Source organism: Microtus oregoni, unplaced genomic scaffold (assembly GCF_018167655.1).
Source record: "Microtus oregoni isolate MIOR12 unplaced genomic scaffold, Mior012 000016F_ref0000370, whole genome shotgun sequence".
NCBI classification, from domain to species: domain Eukaryota; kingdom Metazoa; phylum Chordata; class Mammalia; order Rodentia; family Cricetidae; genus Microtus; species Microtus oregoni.
This window is the reverse complement of record NW_024543075.1, coordinates 41288809-41303552: the sequence shown is the minus strand read 5'-3', so window position 1 is coordinate 41303552 and position 14744 is coordinate 41288809. Positions and strand designations below refer to the sequence as shown.

The 14744-nt window shown below is 38.2% G+C and overlaps 2 protein-coding genes across 2 annotated transcripts; both read left to right on the top strand.

The window, feature by feature from the left end:
* The first annotated feature begins 1875 nt into the window (after nucleotides 1-1875).
* On the top strand, nucleotides 1876-2841 carry LOC121457912 (olfactory receptor 52N4). Its single transcript, XM_041666981.1, has one exon. It carries the CDS (start codon nucleotides 1876-1878, stop codon nucleotides 2839-2841), a length of 966 nt encoding a protein of 321 aa, XP_041522915.1.
* Nucleotides 2842-13152: 10311 nt separating this feature from the next.
* On the top strand, nucleotides 13153-14112 carry LOC121457913 (olfactory receptor 52N4-like). Its single transcript, XM_041666982.1, has one exon. The coding sequence runs from the start codon at nucleotides 13153-13155 to the stop codon at nucleotides 14110-14112; it is 960 nt and encodes a 319-aa protein (XP_041522916.1).
* Nucleotides 14113-14744: the final 632 nt, after the last annotated feature.

Below are 14744 nucleotides of genomic sequence, written 5' to 3'. Positions count from 1 at the left end.
CACCACCAGCAGCGCTCGCGGTGGTAAAGCTGCCCTGGACGGGTCTGAGGCCTCCCTTGTTTTAGCGGGACACGTCACCTGTGTGCCTGCGCTTTTGCTGCAGGTCCTGCAGAGCCCCTGCATCTGTGAGTTTGCCTGGTCTGCTCCAGCCTCAAAACAGCTCCAGTGCGTTCTCGGGTTAGATGAGAAGACCTCGGGCGTTGGGGGACCCCGGGCATTGGGGTACAGAGTGGGGGGCGTAATCCGACGCCACTGAGAGGTTGCGGGAACTGGGGCTCAGGACCACCTGGGTTTGGATGTTGGGGACTGGCTGCAGAGACCGGGCAAGCACACAGTTGTCAACCTCAGGGTGCCACCGCAGCTGCGGGCCACCTGAGGCAGCTCGGATCCCAGGCAAACAAGGAGCGGGTGGGGCACAGACGGGAGCTCAGGGTTTGGGATAATGGGAAGAATGCAATTCAGAGCACAGGCTGTGCTGCCACAGGAACAGGAGGTAGCTAACACGCCTTTAGGTCCTTATTGGTGCAGCCTGCCTGGGTCTCAGCATGGCAAGTGCTCCAGGAAGCTGCTCTCCTGGAACTGGATAACAAAGATGGAGTAGGTAGATTCAGTTTCCTGGTTAGTGAACCAGAAGGGAACGCACATGAGTTTTACAGGGATCTGCATGCTGGCTCGTGTGAGCAGGATAGAAGGCTTTACTGAAATATAACTTTTATTTTTTATTTATGGCTCCCCACCCACAAGTACTCAACTAAAATGACTTCTATTTTTATGATTATAAAAACATAACTCCCCCATCAAAAACCATAAACCCAAACTGCAGAGACTATAGATGAGAAAGTAAATATCAAAGGTGACAGCACATTATTGAAAAATACATATTAAATGAGAAATATAATACTATAACAGGTGCAAAGACATGATAGCCTTTAGTAAGACATAGTAATATTAACAGTATATATAATGTATGCATACAGAAACATGTTAAGAAATATGCATATTTAACAAAGGCAATGGAAAATCTCAGAGGACGAAAATGGTAAAAAGGGATTGGTAGAAAGAGTAAACCAAAGGACTCATCATTTTAGGCACCATTTGCTGCTTTTGAACTGTGCCAAACATTTAAATTGGAAAAAAGTTAACATAGCTCAGGATGTTAAAAGACAATAATGAGAAATCATAAAGAATGAGGAAACTCAACTAAAAGTTCAACTGACTTGTAAGATCCTATGGTCTACTGAGGACTAAATCACTAAATTATTTTCAGAATCCTTTGAATAGCACTTCAATAACTAAGGAGCAACCTCTATTACTGATTAAGAACAAGAAGTTTAAAAGTCCAAGTCCTAAGTGTTTAATCACTGAGATGATGAAATCCTTCTTTCATCTATTTTTTTTAATTTATTTATTTCAGAGTCTTGCAGTGTGTCCCAGGTGGGACTGGAGCTCTTCTGCCTCAGTCTCCCCAGTGCAGGGATTATAGGCATGCAGCCAACATGCCGGGACCAAATTGTTCTTTAAGATCATACCTATAGGAAGATGTGGATTGTCATTAACAGTTGAGTAAGGCATCCTTTTTTTAAAAGTCTCTTTTAAGAAGTAGTAAAAGAATACAGTGGATTGTTAATCTATCAGGATGGAAATTTATCTTTCAAAAATTTAGAGTCAGGATCTGATCAGTAACAATCTCTTGAATGAGTCACTGAATTAACAATAAAGAACAATACAAACAAAACTGTTCCTTTAAAATTACTTGAACATTAAAATGCATTGTATGGTTTATACTGACAGTAATTGCTACTGATGTCATCTTTTGTCCCTTCTTTAGAAAACCTACACAATTGTAAGCAGTTTCATGGTGGTGCTAGCCTGGTCATGTCAGTGCAGAATAACACAGATCTGAGGCCAGCTTCCTTCGTTCTGAATGGAATCCCAGGCCTGGAAGACATGCACGTCTGGATTTCCTTCCCTTTCTGTTCCATGTATGCAGTGGCTATGGTGGGGAACTGTGGACTCCTCTACCTCATCTTCTTTGAGGACTCCTTGCACAGACCCATGTACTACTTTTTAGCAATGCTTTCTCTAACGGACCTTGTCATGTGCTCTAGTACGATCCCTAAAGCCCTCTGCATCTTCTGGTTTCATCTTAAGGAAATCGGATTTGATGACTGTCTGGTCCAGATGTTCTTCATCCATACCTTCACAGGGATGGAGTCTGGGGTGCTCATGCTCATGGCTTTGGACCGCTATGTAGCCATCTGCTACCCGCTGCGTTACTCCACCATCCTCACCAATCCTATCATTGCCAAGGTTGGGTTTGCCACCTTCCTAAGGGGGGTGCTGCTAATTATCCCATTCATGTTTCTCACTAAGCGCTTGCCCTACTGCAGAGGCAATATAATAAATCATACCTACTGTGACCACATGTCTGTAGCCAAGTTGTCCTGTGGCAATGTCAAGGTGAATGCCATTTATGGTCTGATGGTTGCTCTCTTGATTGGGGGCTTTGACATCCTGTGTATCACTGTCTCCTACACCATGATCCTGAGGGCAGTGGTCAGCCTGTCCTCAGCAGACGCCCGGCAGAAGGCCTTCGGCACCTGCACTGCCCACATCTGTGCCATCGTTTTCTCCTACAGCCCCGCCTTTTTTTCTTTCTTTTCTCACCGCTTTGGGGGCCACACCATCCCTCCATCTTGCCACATCATTGTGGCTAATATTTACCTGCTTTTGCCTCCCACTATGAACCCTGTTGTCTATGGAGTGAAAACTAAGCAGATACGAGACTATGTCATAAGGATTTTTTCAGGGTCTAAGGATTCCAAAAGCCACAGCATATAAACACGCTTTGCCAGGGGGACAGAGAAGAATTACACAGAATTGCCTGTTAAGGCAGGAGCTGATAAAAAAAAAAAAAAAACCTAGTAGATGCTTCCTCCCTCCCTCCCTCCCTCCCTCCCTCCCTCCCTCCCTCCCTTCTTTCCTTCCTGGTTTTTTGAGGCAGGGTTTCTCTGTGTATCAGCCCTTGGCTGTCCTGGAATTAGCGCAAGTAGGTCGGGCTGGCCTCAAACTCAGAGAGATGCTGCTATCTCTGCCTTCTATGTGTACCCACCCCCAGCAGCTTCTCACTCTTTTGAAAAACTAATCTAATGGATAGACCAGATTTCATTTGGCGAAGCCCAGTGAAAAATGAATAGAGCACGAGGACTTTAAGTCTTGTTTGCAAATATCAACTTTAATTTCTACGTTATTTGCAAGCTTCTGCTTCTTCTAGAATATGTATGTATGTATGTATGTATAAAGATATGAAATACTTGTATCTTCAATTGCTTCTTTCTTCCTGAAAAAGATAGGGATATTTTCCATAAAGTCATGAATACTATACACTTTAAATAGCTAGGCATCTTCATAGGATCTTATTAGGCTCACCTATCCAAGCCACTGGCATAATTACTTCAAAAAGAAAAACTGACCATCCCATTTCCTTCAAGAGAAAAAGCTTGCAGTCTAGAAAGAGAGCTAATCCTGTGAATCACATATAAAAAAATGTATATATTTTCTTCTAGAAACATCATATGAGAAACTATCAAATTGTATATTTAAGTTTTACCAGATTGTGAATACAATAAAATTAAATGTTTCTCTAATATTTAAAGATTCTATTAAATTAATTAAAATAGTACAGAGAAATAGTATTTTTATATTTAATGTTTCATTAGCTGGGCTGATTTTACAAGGAATACAGAGCAACCACAATTTTTATTCATATCTTTCTCTGTTCAGGAGTCAAGAGTCATCAAGTTTCAGTCATTCATTCCAAAGTCCTTCTGTACTGTATCACATTTAATGCCCTGGGAGATGACACCATCTTTACAATAGTTGCTATAAACTATTACCAAGGTCCACAACTAGTCAACACACTGCACAAGTGCCTATACGGTGTCCAGTCCCAACGGATGGAGCCAGATTGTAGCGTATACACCTAAGGCTCAGGGAAAACAATGGAAGCTAGGGTGGGAAGATTATAAGACCTGGAGGATCAGGGCACTTGCTGCTAGATATTACTTTCTAGACTTAACAGGGAAGGTGCATCCATGAAACCCTAACAGCATGGTTGCCTAAAACAACATCTTCCTAATGTAAACACCAGTGGGCATTCCTGTGTGAATGGGGGAAGTTTCACAAGGCCATATCCCAAATGAAGAATTATTAGCAGCCAATGGTTTTTGAGATAGAAGAATAACTTTTTCCCCAGGAACCATCCCCCTAATAGGTTATTTAATACCAACAGGTTAGCCATGAAATATGTCAGCAACACTAATCAGCAACACTAAGTAAGTTTGGTAGATGTTTTATATGTAACAATATATTTTATATGTAACAATAATTAAAGAAGAGTTCATGGATTTGAGATATGATGGGGGAAAAAGGGAGGAGTTGGAGAGGAGGTAGAGATGAATGGAAATTATGTAAATAAAGCACTACTATATGAAATTCTTAAAAGAATAAAAATTATTTTTAAAAATTGTGGTTGGGTTATAGCTTATTTGATAAAGTGCTTGTCATGTAATCATAAGAATCCTGAGATTCAGAACTAAAGTAAAATAGCTAAAAGCAATGGTATGAGCTTGTAATCTCAGCACTGAGGAGCTGGAAAGAGGAGGCTCTTCATGACTGGCTGGACAGCTATCTAGTCTAATTGCTACATCCATAGATCACCACATCTTTCAACCCTCATCAAAAAAGTTGCTTTCAGTAAAGAGAAATTAATTCAGATACTGTGTTAATTATTTAACTGGTCACTAAACAGGGAAGGAGTAACTGTGGAGTGCTGAGCCCTAAACGGAAAACAAAGTATATTATCTCACTCCTATACTCACCCACAAGTCTCAGGGGTTTTCATGAGTGATGGTGTGGAAAGATTGCAAGAAAGACACAGTGCAGGACAGATATACATATCAACTCACGGACACTGTCATAGCACATGGAAGACCTATGCAAACTCAAACCAGACGAGTGTCAGCATGGATGCGGATATAGGCCGCCATGAGCAACTATTGTAATCTGATGACTTGCAGAAGAGAGTCAGCTTTCTTTGAACTGGTAGGCTACCACAACGCAGGGCAAGACACATTCCCAAGAGTAGTTTGGCAGCGTGAAGTGGACTTGATGCTGTTTGTTTACTTGTTTAAAAAAATAAAAAAAGAAGAAGAAATCTCAAAGTTAGGTGAGTTGGGAGATGAAGGTGGAAGGGGTGGATGTGAGAGCAGTGGGGTAAAGGAACTGAATATTATCAGCTTTTACAGCCACCAGATACAAGGATTTTCTGCATGAAATACACTACACCCATGAAAAAAGATAATTTTAGTTTTCTTTATTAGTCTGAAAGTTGAAACAATCTATATGCTCATCCAGTGCTGAGGGATAAATAAAATTGAGGATTATCAGTACCTACCAGAGGTTACTCAGTCATAAAGAAATGAAAGACTGATACTTGCAATAACGTGCTAGACACAAGATTAAATACTGCATAATGCCATTTTATAATAAATATTATGAATAAATAAGTAAGTGAAACAGAAATCAAATTAGAATATTTTTAAAAATTATTTTTATTTTATGTTCATTGGTGTGCACATGTCTGCTGGATTATAGACAGGTGTGAACTGCCATGTGGGTGCTGGGAAGTCAACCTGGGTCCTCAGGAAGAGCAGCCAGTGCTCTTACTCACCGAGTCATCTCTTCAGCCCTAAAATTAATGTTTTCTGAGGCAAACAGAAGGGGTAGTAACAATGATCATTTACAACTGTCACGTTTCCACTTTAGATACTAGGAACACCTTTGGGCTGTGGTGATAGTTGCCCACCACAGAGAGTACACTAAGAGTCTGAATTAGGTACATCAAAGAACTAAATGCCCAACACAGTTTTCTGTGAGTACCACCATTGTTTTAAAATATGGAGGCTGGAGAGATGGCTCAGCGGTTAAGAGCACTGGCTGTTTTTGAAGAGAACACCCATATGGCAGCTTATGACCTTCTGCAGCTCCAGTTCCAAGGAATCCAGCTCCCTCTTCTGACTGCCTTGGGTGCCAAGTACAGGAACAGTATATTTATATACAGGCAAGCAAAACACTTAATATACATAAAATAAAAACAAATAAATCTTAAAAGACATTTTCTCTACATGATTTTTATTTTTTTCTAACAAAATAAAAGAAAATATATAAGAAAATAAAATTATTTGTGTTTTAATATTGTGTCATTGAAGCATCTACTAAGATCTATAATTTATGTTTATTAAACTGAATAGTAGAGTAGGGCAGATGACAGATGGATCACAGATGTGCATTGACTGGAAAAAGATAATTTATGCATCCTATAACAAGGTTGATTTTTATCTTCCTTGAAATACATTTACATTTTCACAGACTTATAAAAATATGTAACTTTATTTATATCTTTAAAGAAATATAAAATTAAAATCTACTATTGATTTAATATTGCAATTCTCACCATTGCCATTATTACCGCAAGATTTAGCATCTAATTATTTATAATTTCATATGTATGCATACTCTTAAGTTTTTGATAAAACTTTGACAATGCTTTCATATTCACCCACAACTTCACTGTACCAAATCCAGAACCTATGTAGTCTTTTTTTTTTTAATAGTTCTTAGCCTGACTTGGGAAATACTGACAGTTCAATGGTATAAATGCAAATATAGACAAGTAAAATGAATAACTAAGATAACATACAGATGTGTAGCTGTCTGTGGTGGAAACATTCTACACTAATTGCCTTCAACTTCTTCCTGCCCCATTTGTATTGTTTTTTCCTTCACTTGCCTTATTTTTCTAACTGAGACTTCAAGTAATCATGCTGAATAGAAGGAGGGCGAGCAGAAACATTCTTGTCTTGTTCCTGACTTTGTTGGAAATGCTTTGAGTTTTTATCCATTTAGCAAGTTGTTCCTTGTGGGTTAGTTGTATGTTGTCTTTATGAAATTGAGCTATGTCCCTGTATTCCTAGATTTTCTAGGGATTTTATTATTAAGGGGTGATGGATTTTGCCAGAGACCTTTTCTGGATATAATGAAACAATTACGTGGTTTCTGTTTTTCAGTCTATTTTACGGGGCAGATTTCATTTACTGATTTATGTATGTTTATACATTCCTGCACTTCTAAGATAAAGGTGACTTGATCTTGAAGGATGATCTTTTTCACAGTTTTTTTTAAAAATTCAGTTTTCAGGTGTTTTATGGAGAATTTTTGCCTCCATGTTCATGAGAGATACTATTTACCAGAATGTCTAACAAGGAAGGAACCACAACTTTGTAATCAATGCTACAACACCTACTTTTTATAAAATAGCTTCTGTTCATTTTTTCCCCTCTTACTTGTACATGTCAATAAAGTATCGGGCCCTTTATTTATGATCCATCCACGCTTTCACCTTCTCCCATGATAATGCTTCTCACACCAATGTTTCTTTCCTAATGTTCTTAAATATTCCTTTGGGATATATAACACAGATTTTCTTTTAAAGACTGAGTACAGTAGTGCTTATCAAGGTGTTTAGAAGCCAAGGGCCATGCACCTACCTGTACTAGAGGACAGTGACTTTTCCTGTTCAACAAGACCCTGACCGTTGGAACCACATTGTCTTGCTCTCGGTGATTGGCTGCACAGACACTAGGTATTAAAGGGCACACAATGGTGGTAGGAGATTGGGGCAGGACAGTTTTAAAGGCATCATGATACAGTGAAAAGAGGCTTCAGTTGCCTACGAATAGGCTATGTTGTCCTCAGAAATAGTTTTGATTCCACTCACTATCTTGATGGTAGAAGTGTTAGGGAGAATATGGGCTCTTAATTCCCAGATCCACAATTCAGTTAAATTTCCATGCTGATTACAAGTATTTATATACTTACCCTAAGCATTTAGAATTGATTGGTTCTGCTGCAATGAAAGTCTTGCATAAATCACTCAAGGAGAAATGGTAGAAAGAAAGAAAACTGAAGAATTGCCTTTGATCAGTCAGAGTGCTGCTATGTCTGACCTGACTTCCTTGTTTCTTAAAAGAGCATAGCTTTTCGTTTTATTGACAGAAGACTCATTTACGATGCTTAATCCTTTCTGATGACACTAGGGGAGCCTGCTTTCATATGAAGATATAACTGTAGATATTAAAGATGTTTACTGAGGAAGTGCATTATTGCCTATATTGTGTAACAGAGAATAAACATCGTGTGATATTTGAATTACAGTTTGATTTTGTTTTAAGGTAGGGTCTTGATCTGTAACTCAGGTTGGTCTGGAGCTCACTGTGACTCGTTGAACTCATGGCTATCCCCCTGCGTTGGCTTCCCATGTATTACAAGTGTGAGCCACCACATCTGGAGAGAGTACTACCTTGTAAGTGATTATATCCATGTATTAATGTTACTGTTTCAATATATCTGTCCATACTCAAAACAGCATGGGAAATTCTTTATAAGAAAAATTAAATTGTGATATGCTGGAATTTATTTTGGTAAATGTATTTTGTGGTCATTAAGTATTACTTTGACCTTTACAGTTCTCTTGCTTAATTTGGCAAGTGTGCTCAGAGTGAGATTTAAAGTTGTACCAATTTACTCTTGGTAATTAAAACTATAGTAAAAATATGCATAATAGCTTGGTAGAGGCTATGAAAAATACTCCTTAGAAAACAGCACACATATCAGAAATACATTTTATATCTTTGGTTTGTGAATCTCTATGCTTTTCCTAATTTCAGGATTGGCTTCTACTGTAGTTTCTATACAGAGTATAGCTGGACTAGTCACAGACATTAAGAAACAATGAGTTATGATATTCTCTATCCAAAAACTTGTGACTACATATGTTCATGGAAATGAGTTTAATCTTTGTTTTCTGGCAATCAGTTATATATGTGTGTATCCTAGGTGCGTGTATATACAGGCATATGCACACACACATACATAATACTTACAGTTTTTATTTCTTTAATAATATCTGTTAAGGTATTCTAAAACTATATGCAACTGTGAAGCACACATTAACGGGTCTGACAAAAAGACATATGGTATTTTGGTTTACATGGAAATACAAATTTTAAATTGTTGATTGATACTGTTCTTTTGATAAAACTACAAATCTAAAGCCTTTTTAGCCTTCTTATTGTTTGTTTCAAAACAATAAATTAATGATAAAATATAAATTTTAGATGCAACAAAGATCTGATTATGTGATTTAAGTGACTTCTCCATTTAGAAATCTGTCAAGGTGAGGAGGAATATTGTTAAGAATTTTAACCAAACCTAGAGATGAGTCAGTGCAATGTATTAGCTGGCATTGTGCTACACCAACCACATTCTGCTTCTTGATCTAGCTTTTTCTTGTTTTTATTTCTATTTTACCTGAACATAACTTGGGGTATAGTTTTGCTATTATAATATGTTTCTCATTTATCAATATTTTAAAGATAATTTTAATTCTTATGCACCTTCTTTATATTGTTAAAAAACTAACTGAAATATGATCACTTTGTAGTACTAATTAAATAATTTATTCTGAAAGGAAGCATTACAAATAATTTTTTTCATTTGTTGGTAATTTTTCTTTTTTCTCTAATTGTTATGAGCTTTGGAAAAATATTACATTTCTGTTTATTTATGAGGTAGGAATTATATTTTTTTATGGTGATTCGTTTTGTGTTTTACATACAACAGTGTTAGATTTAAGTTTAATGATGTCATGTTCAAAATAGTCATTAATCTGGTCTCCTATTCACATATACGTTTAGATCTAATAGGTGTCACGTAACTTGCTGTATACTGGAAACAGAAAAAAGTAAAGAACATGTGATATAATAAAGACTTTTAAATTTATAAGCAACCCTAAAATATATGAAGATTTTATATAATCACAGTTAATATTTCAAACTGAGGTTGATCACTTTAATGCTTTATTAACTAATACTTAACTAATATTAGGTCAGGAACTGTGTGTTACCCAATACAGAGCTGACTGTTTGTAAGTAGGTAAAGTTTTAGGAGGGTTGGGTAGTGGGAACAGGACCTAAAAGGAAATACTTTGCAAACATACCAATATGACATGAGTAGACAGTATGCTTCAACCAGAAGGAATCCTCTGCCCTGCTCCACTAGACAAGATCATAATCACACTCAGATATAAGAACAAGAAACTTGCCTTGTTTTTTCCAAAAATTTTCTTTGGATTTATAATATTCTAAGAATGTATATTTTGAAGAACACTATTGTGAACATGTACATAGGACACCACTGACTCTCATAAAGGCTGGTCTGTGCCCTCAGTGCAAAACAAGGAGGTGGGGAGAAAAAGCCAGTAATAAACGATCAAATACCAAGTCATCCACGAACCCAATGCTAAGCAACCACTGTGGTGACTGGATGTTTATTCTGAGAAACAGAGATCAGCTGCAACCAAAGACAAATAAGAGATGAGGCATTTGACAAACTGGAGGGTTTGACATCCTCTGGTCCCTCCACTGTTCCAATAACATGAGCATCCAGTTTAGCACACGCTCCTGTGGGATTATGATTAGTGAGATCCTCCTGGAAAAAATGAAGGCTCTTAGGAAAACATACATGAAAAGTGTAATTAAGGAAGTCTCCAGTGGAGTAAGGTTCTCATGTACTAACCCCTAGCAAAAAACACATGCTCATGAGATTCCCTTATACAGGGAGTTTCTAGATTTCTACAGCCTCTGAAACATACACCCATCATCAAAGTATAATCATAGGTATAAAGTAATCAATAAATCATCTGACATTAGGAAGATTTGATACGTAATATAGAAGAAAAAAGTCATAAAAATAAATAAAGCAACTTGTGAACAATAAGAAATCTGTGAAGCACACACACATTCTATAACAGCGTGATGGCCAGTTTTGTCATTGTGACGAGACAGAATCTTTTGGCAGTCAAATATTTGGGCATCTCTGTGCAGGAGCTTCCAGACAGGAAATACCTACTGTGAATATGGGTGATAGCACTCCATGTCCTGGAGCTCCAGAATAAATACAAGAAAACAAGCTGAGCACACATGATCATCATTCTGTGATTTCTGACTGCAAAAGCAATGTGATTTGCTGTCTCAAATGCCTACTGCCATGCCTTCCCTGCCATGACAGACTGCATATTTATTGCCAGATTCACAGAACTGGTGGGTTAAGTTTTGCCATTAATGCTTGAAGAAGCCTCATCTATTCACGACTGCTATTTACTCAGTTAAAAAGGGCAGGCTACAAAAAATATTGCTGAAATGATAGTGAGGATCAAGTCTGTAAACACTTATAAAGATCTCAGTATAGTACCTGCTACATAGTAACATAAATATGATCCACTATTAAAAATAAAAAAGAGAATGAATTCCAAATGTATCTGTTATATCATGGTGAGATGATAACAAACAAACTTTTCCTTAAGAAAATATGAAATTGAGACAGGCATGATGGAGCATGTCTGTAATTCTGTCATTTAGAGGCCAAAGATAGGAAGATCAGGAGTTCAAGGTCATTCTCAGCTTCATAGTAAATTTGAAACCAGCCTGAGATATATGAGACCTGGTATTAAAAAAAAGCAAAAAAACCCTTCACAAAATAATCAAACGGCAATGATTCTAGTTGTGAACATTTATGTCAAGATATAGCACTAACAGTGAAAAAGAACAAAACAGTCTATTGCCTTTGTTCATGATTATCCTGAACCTGATGGTAAGACCCTATTGCTGAAAACTCCTCAATCCGAGCTCACAGACATGGCGAAATAAAGCTGGTGATGACCTGGAATTGCTCCTCTGCCAGAATGCGCTACACAGACGGGCTGGTAGAGGAGAAAAGTCATCAAAAGTCTTTTCCTGTGAATCCTGACAGTATGGTTATGACTGACTTGGCAATATTGGTATTCTAAATGTTACACGGGTAATCCATGGATTTCTGATTGGTTTTAGGACTCTCTCCACGGGACATGCTTGGTACTGTAAACTTAGCTGTGAGTCTGCAAGTGGGTATATCATAGGCATTAGTGGAGATCTTACTACCTTTTTTTTTTTTTGGAGTGTGAAACAGATATAGCCTCAAACTGTCTTTGAAGTACATATCTGAATACCAATAGATTAGTGCAGCTCCCAAGTCTCACTTGGAAAGTTTGCTTAACTAGTGAACAGCAATTAATACAGAGACAAATGGTCAGAGGGCAGAGCATGAGAAACTGTGGTGTGTGCAGCCCTAAAGGGGACATCTGTATTATAGTCATCCCCTCATGGCTTGGAGAATATTGTGGATATGGGACAGAAACATTGTAAGAGCTGTACTGGAGATGGTTGTTGTGAAACAAAGTCTTCTAGAAATTACAAGGTCATGGCCTTCGTGAACTCAAAGTATCTTGCACTCGATCAAGGAAGTCAAAATTTCAGCATAGATAATAAAGTCTCACCCCTACATGAGGAGCTTTCATAGATAAAAGACTACCAGAGTAGGAAGACTGAGTGTTCTTTAGGCAAGTGGCCTTGTTGCTTGTCCATACTCCAGTGGATGATGCTACACCATTCACTTACAGGAATTACTGACAACACTCAGTGGGTTGTGAAAGTATCCAAGCGGAGAGTAGCGGTGGCAAGTAAATTCTGAGAGGACTTATGGAGGAGTAGAGCATAGATATGACTAAAATACATTTTATGTGTACGTGTAAAATTCTCAACACATTAAAAGTTCATAACTATAAATTTTTATCCTTCTCCTTTCTTATTTTAAAATAATGATGATAAAATAAAACACTTAGTGATTGTTAAAAATCATGTGTGCAAAATTAATGGACAAATCAATGAGTTGACAAACAACAATTTACTAGCTTAGGATGTATATTTTGTATGGGAATTGAATCCAAAAGCTATGGCATGCTCCACTAGTGAGCTATATTCTTGGTTTTAAATTTTTTATTTATTTAATTAGCTGTTTGGTAATAAACGACTACTTAACAAATAAAGAAGAGAGATGAGAATTTATCTTTCTCATTTGTCCTAATCTTGGAAGGTTAGACTGTCAAACAATTAAAAATCCAGACTTCATTAGTCTTTTGAAGAAGATTCCAACCTCATCATGCTACTGCTGAATCAAACAGAGATGACCCCAGCCTCATTGATTCTGAACGGGATCCCAGGCCTGGAAGACATGCATGTCTGGATTTCCTTCCCATTCTGTTCCATGTATGCAGTAGCTGTTGTGGGGAACTGTGGCCTCCTCTACCTCATCTTCTTTGAGGCCTCCCTTCACAGGTCCATGTATTACTTCTTGGCTATGTTGTCCTTTACCGACCTTGTGATGTGCACTGCTTCAATCCCCAAAACTCTCTGTATCTTCTGGTTCTACCTTAAGGAAATCAGTTTTACTGACTGCCTGGTCCAGATGTTCTTCATTCACACTTTCACAGGGATGGAGTCTGGGGTACTTATGCTGATGGCTCTGGACCACTATGTAGCAATTTGCTATCCTCTTCGCTATTCTACCATCCTCACCAACCCTGTCATTGCAAAAGCTGGGCTTGCTACTTTCTTGAGAGCAGTGGTGCTCATTATTCCTTTGATTTTCATCACAAAGCAACTTCCCTACTGCAGAGGCAATATAATAAACCATACCTACTGTGACCAGTTATCTGTAGCCAAAGTCTCCTGTGGGAATATCAAGGTCAATATTGTCTATGGTTTGATGATAGCTCTCTTGATTGGGGGCTTTGACATCCTGTGTATCACAGTTTCTTACACCATGATCCTGAGGGCAGTGGTCAGCCTGTCCTTAGCAGACGCTCGGCAGAAGGCCTTCAGCACCTGCACTGCCCACATCTGTGCCATCGTTTTCTCCTATGGTCCAGCCTTCTTTTGTTTCTTTTTAAACCGATTTGGGGGCAACACCATCCATCCATCTTGCCTCATCATTGTGGCTAATATTTACCTGCTTTTGCCTCCCACTATGAACCCTGTTGTCTATGGAGTGAAAGCCAAGCAGATACGAGACTGTGTTGTAAGGATTCTTTCGGGGTCTAAGGATCAAAAACATAGTTGACAGAAAAAAAAAATAAAAAGGGAAGGGAAGTCAAGAAAACACGGGATGATCTGGTTTAAATGCGAAACCCATGTGCTCTTGTGTTGAATTCTTGGTCCACAGCTGGTTGTACTATTTGGGAAGGTTTGGAACTTTCAAAGTAGGGTCTCACTGGTGGAAGTAGGTCACAGGGAAGCCACCCTGAAGCGTTATGTCTCTGTGTTTTCTATCTGTCACAAAGTGAAGACTTTCAACTGTCACTTTCTCCTGCCACAGTGATGTTCTGCTTAAATACTGGGACTAGCCACCAGGAAAAGAACCCTCCGAAATCATGAGAAAAATTAACACTTAAATTCTTCTCTCAGGTGTTGTGGTTACAACAACAAGAGTGCAACCTAGGAGCCAAGAAAAGAAATAGGAAGAAATATTTTTGTCAACTGTGTAGTCAAGGTGGAGAGATGCCTTTCCTAGAGATCATTGTGACCATGACAAGAAGGGCACTGAGTTGATTTTCAGATGTCATTGTTTTTCCTCCTTCCCTCCCTCACCACTTTGATCCTCAGTACAAATTTCCAAGGACAAATACTAGAAGTAGAAAGAAATCAATATTACCATAAAGAAATTTATTAAAAGAAATGACAAGGTAGGGGGAG

Excerpts from the sequence above, each read along its gene's own strand:
- LOC121457913 (XM_041666982.1), top strand. The coding sequence starts at position 13,153 with ATGCTACTGCTGAATCAAACAGAGATGACCCCAGCCTCATTGATTCTG.
- LOC121457912 (XM_041666981.1), top strand. The coding sequence starts at position 1,876 with ATGTCAGTGCAGAATAACACAGATCTGAGGCCAGCTTCCTTCGTTCTG.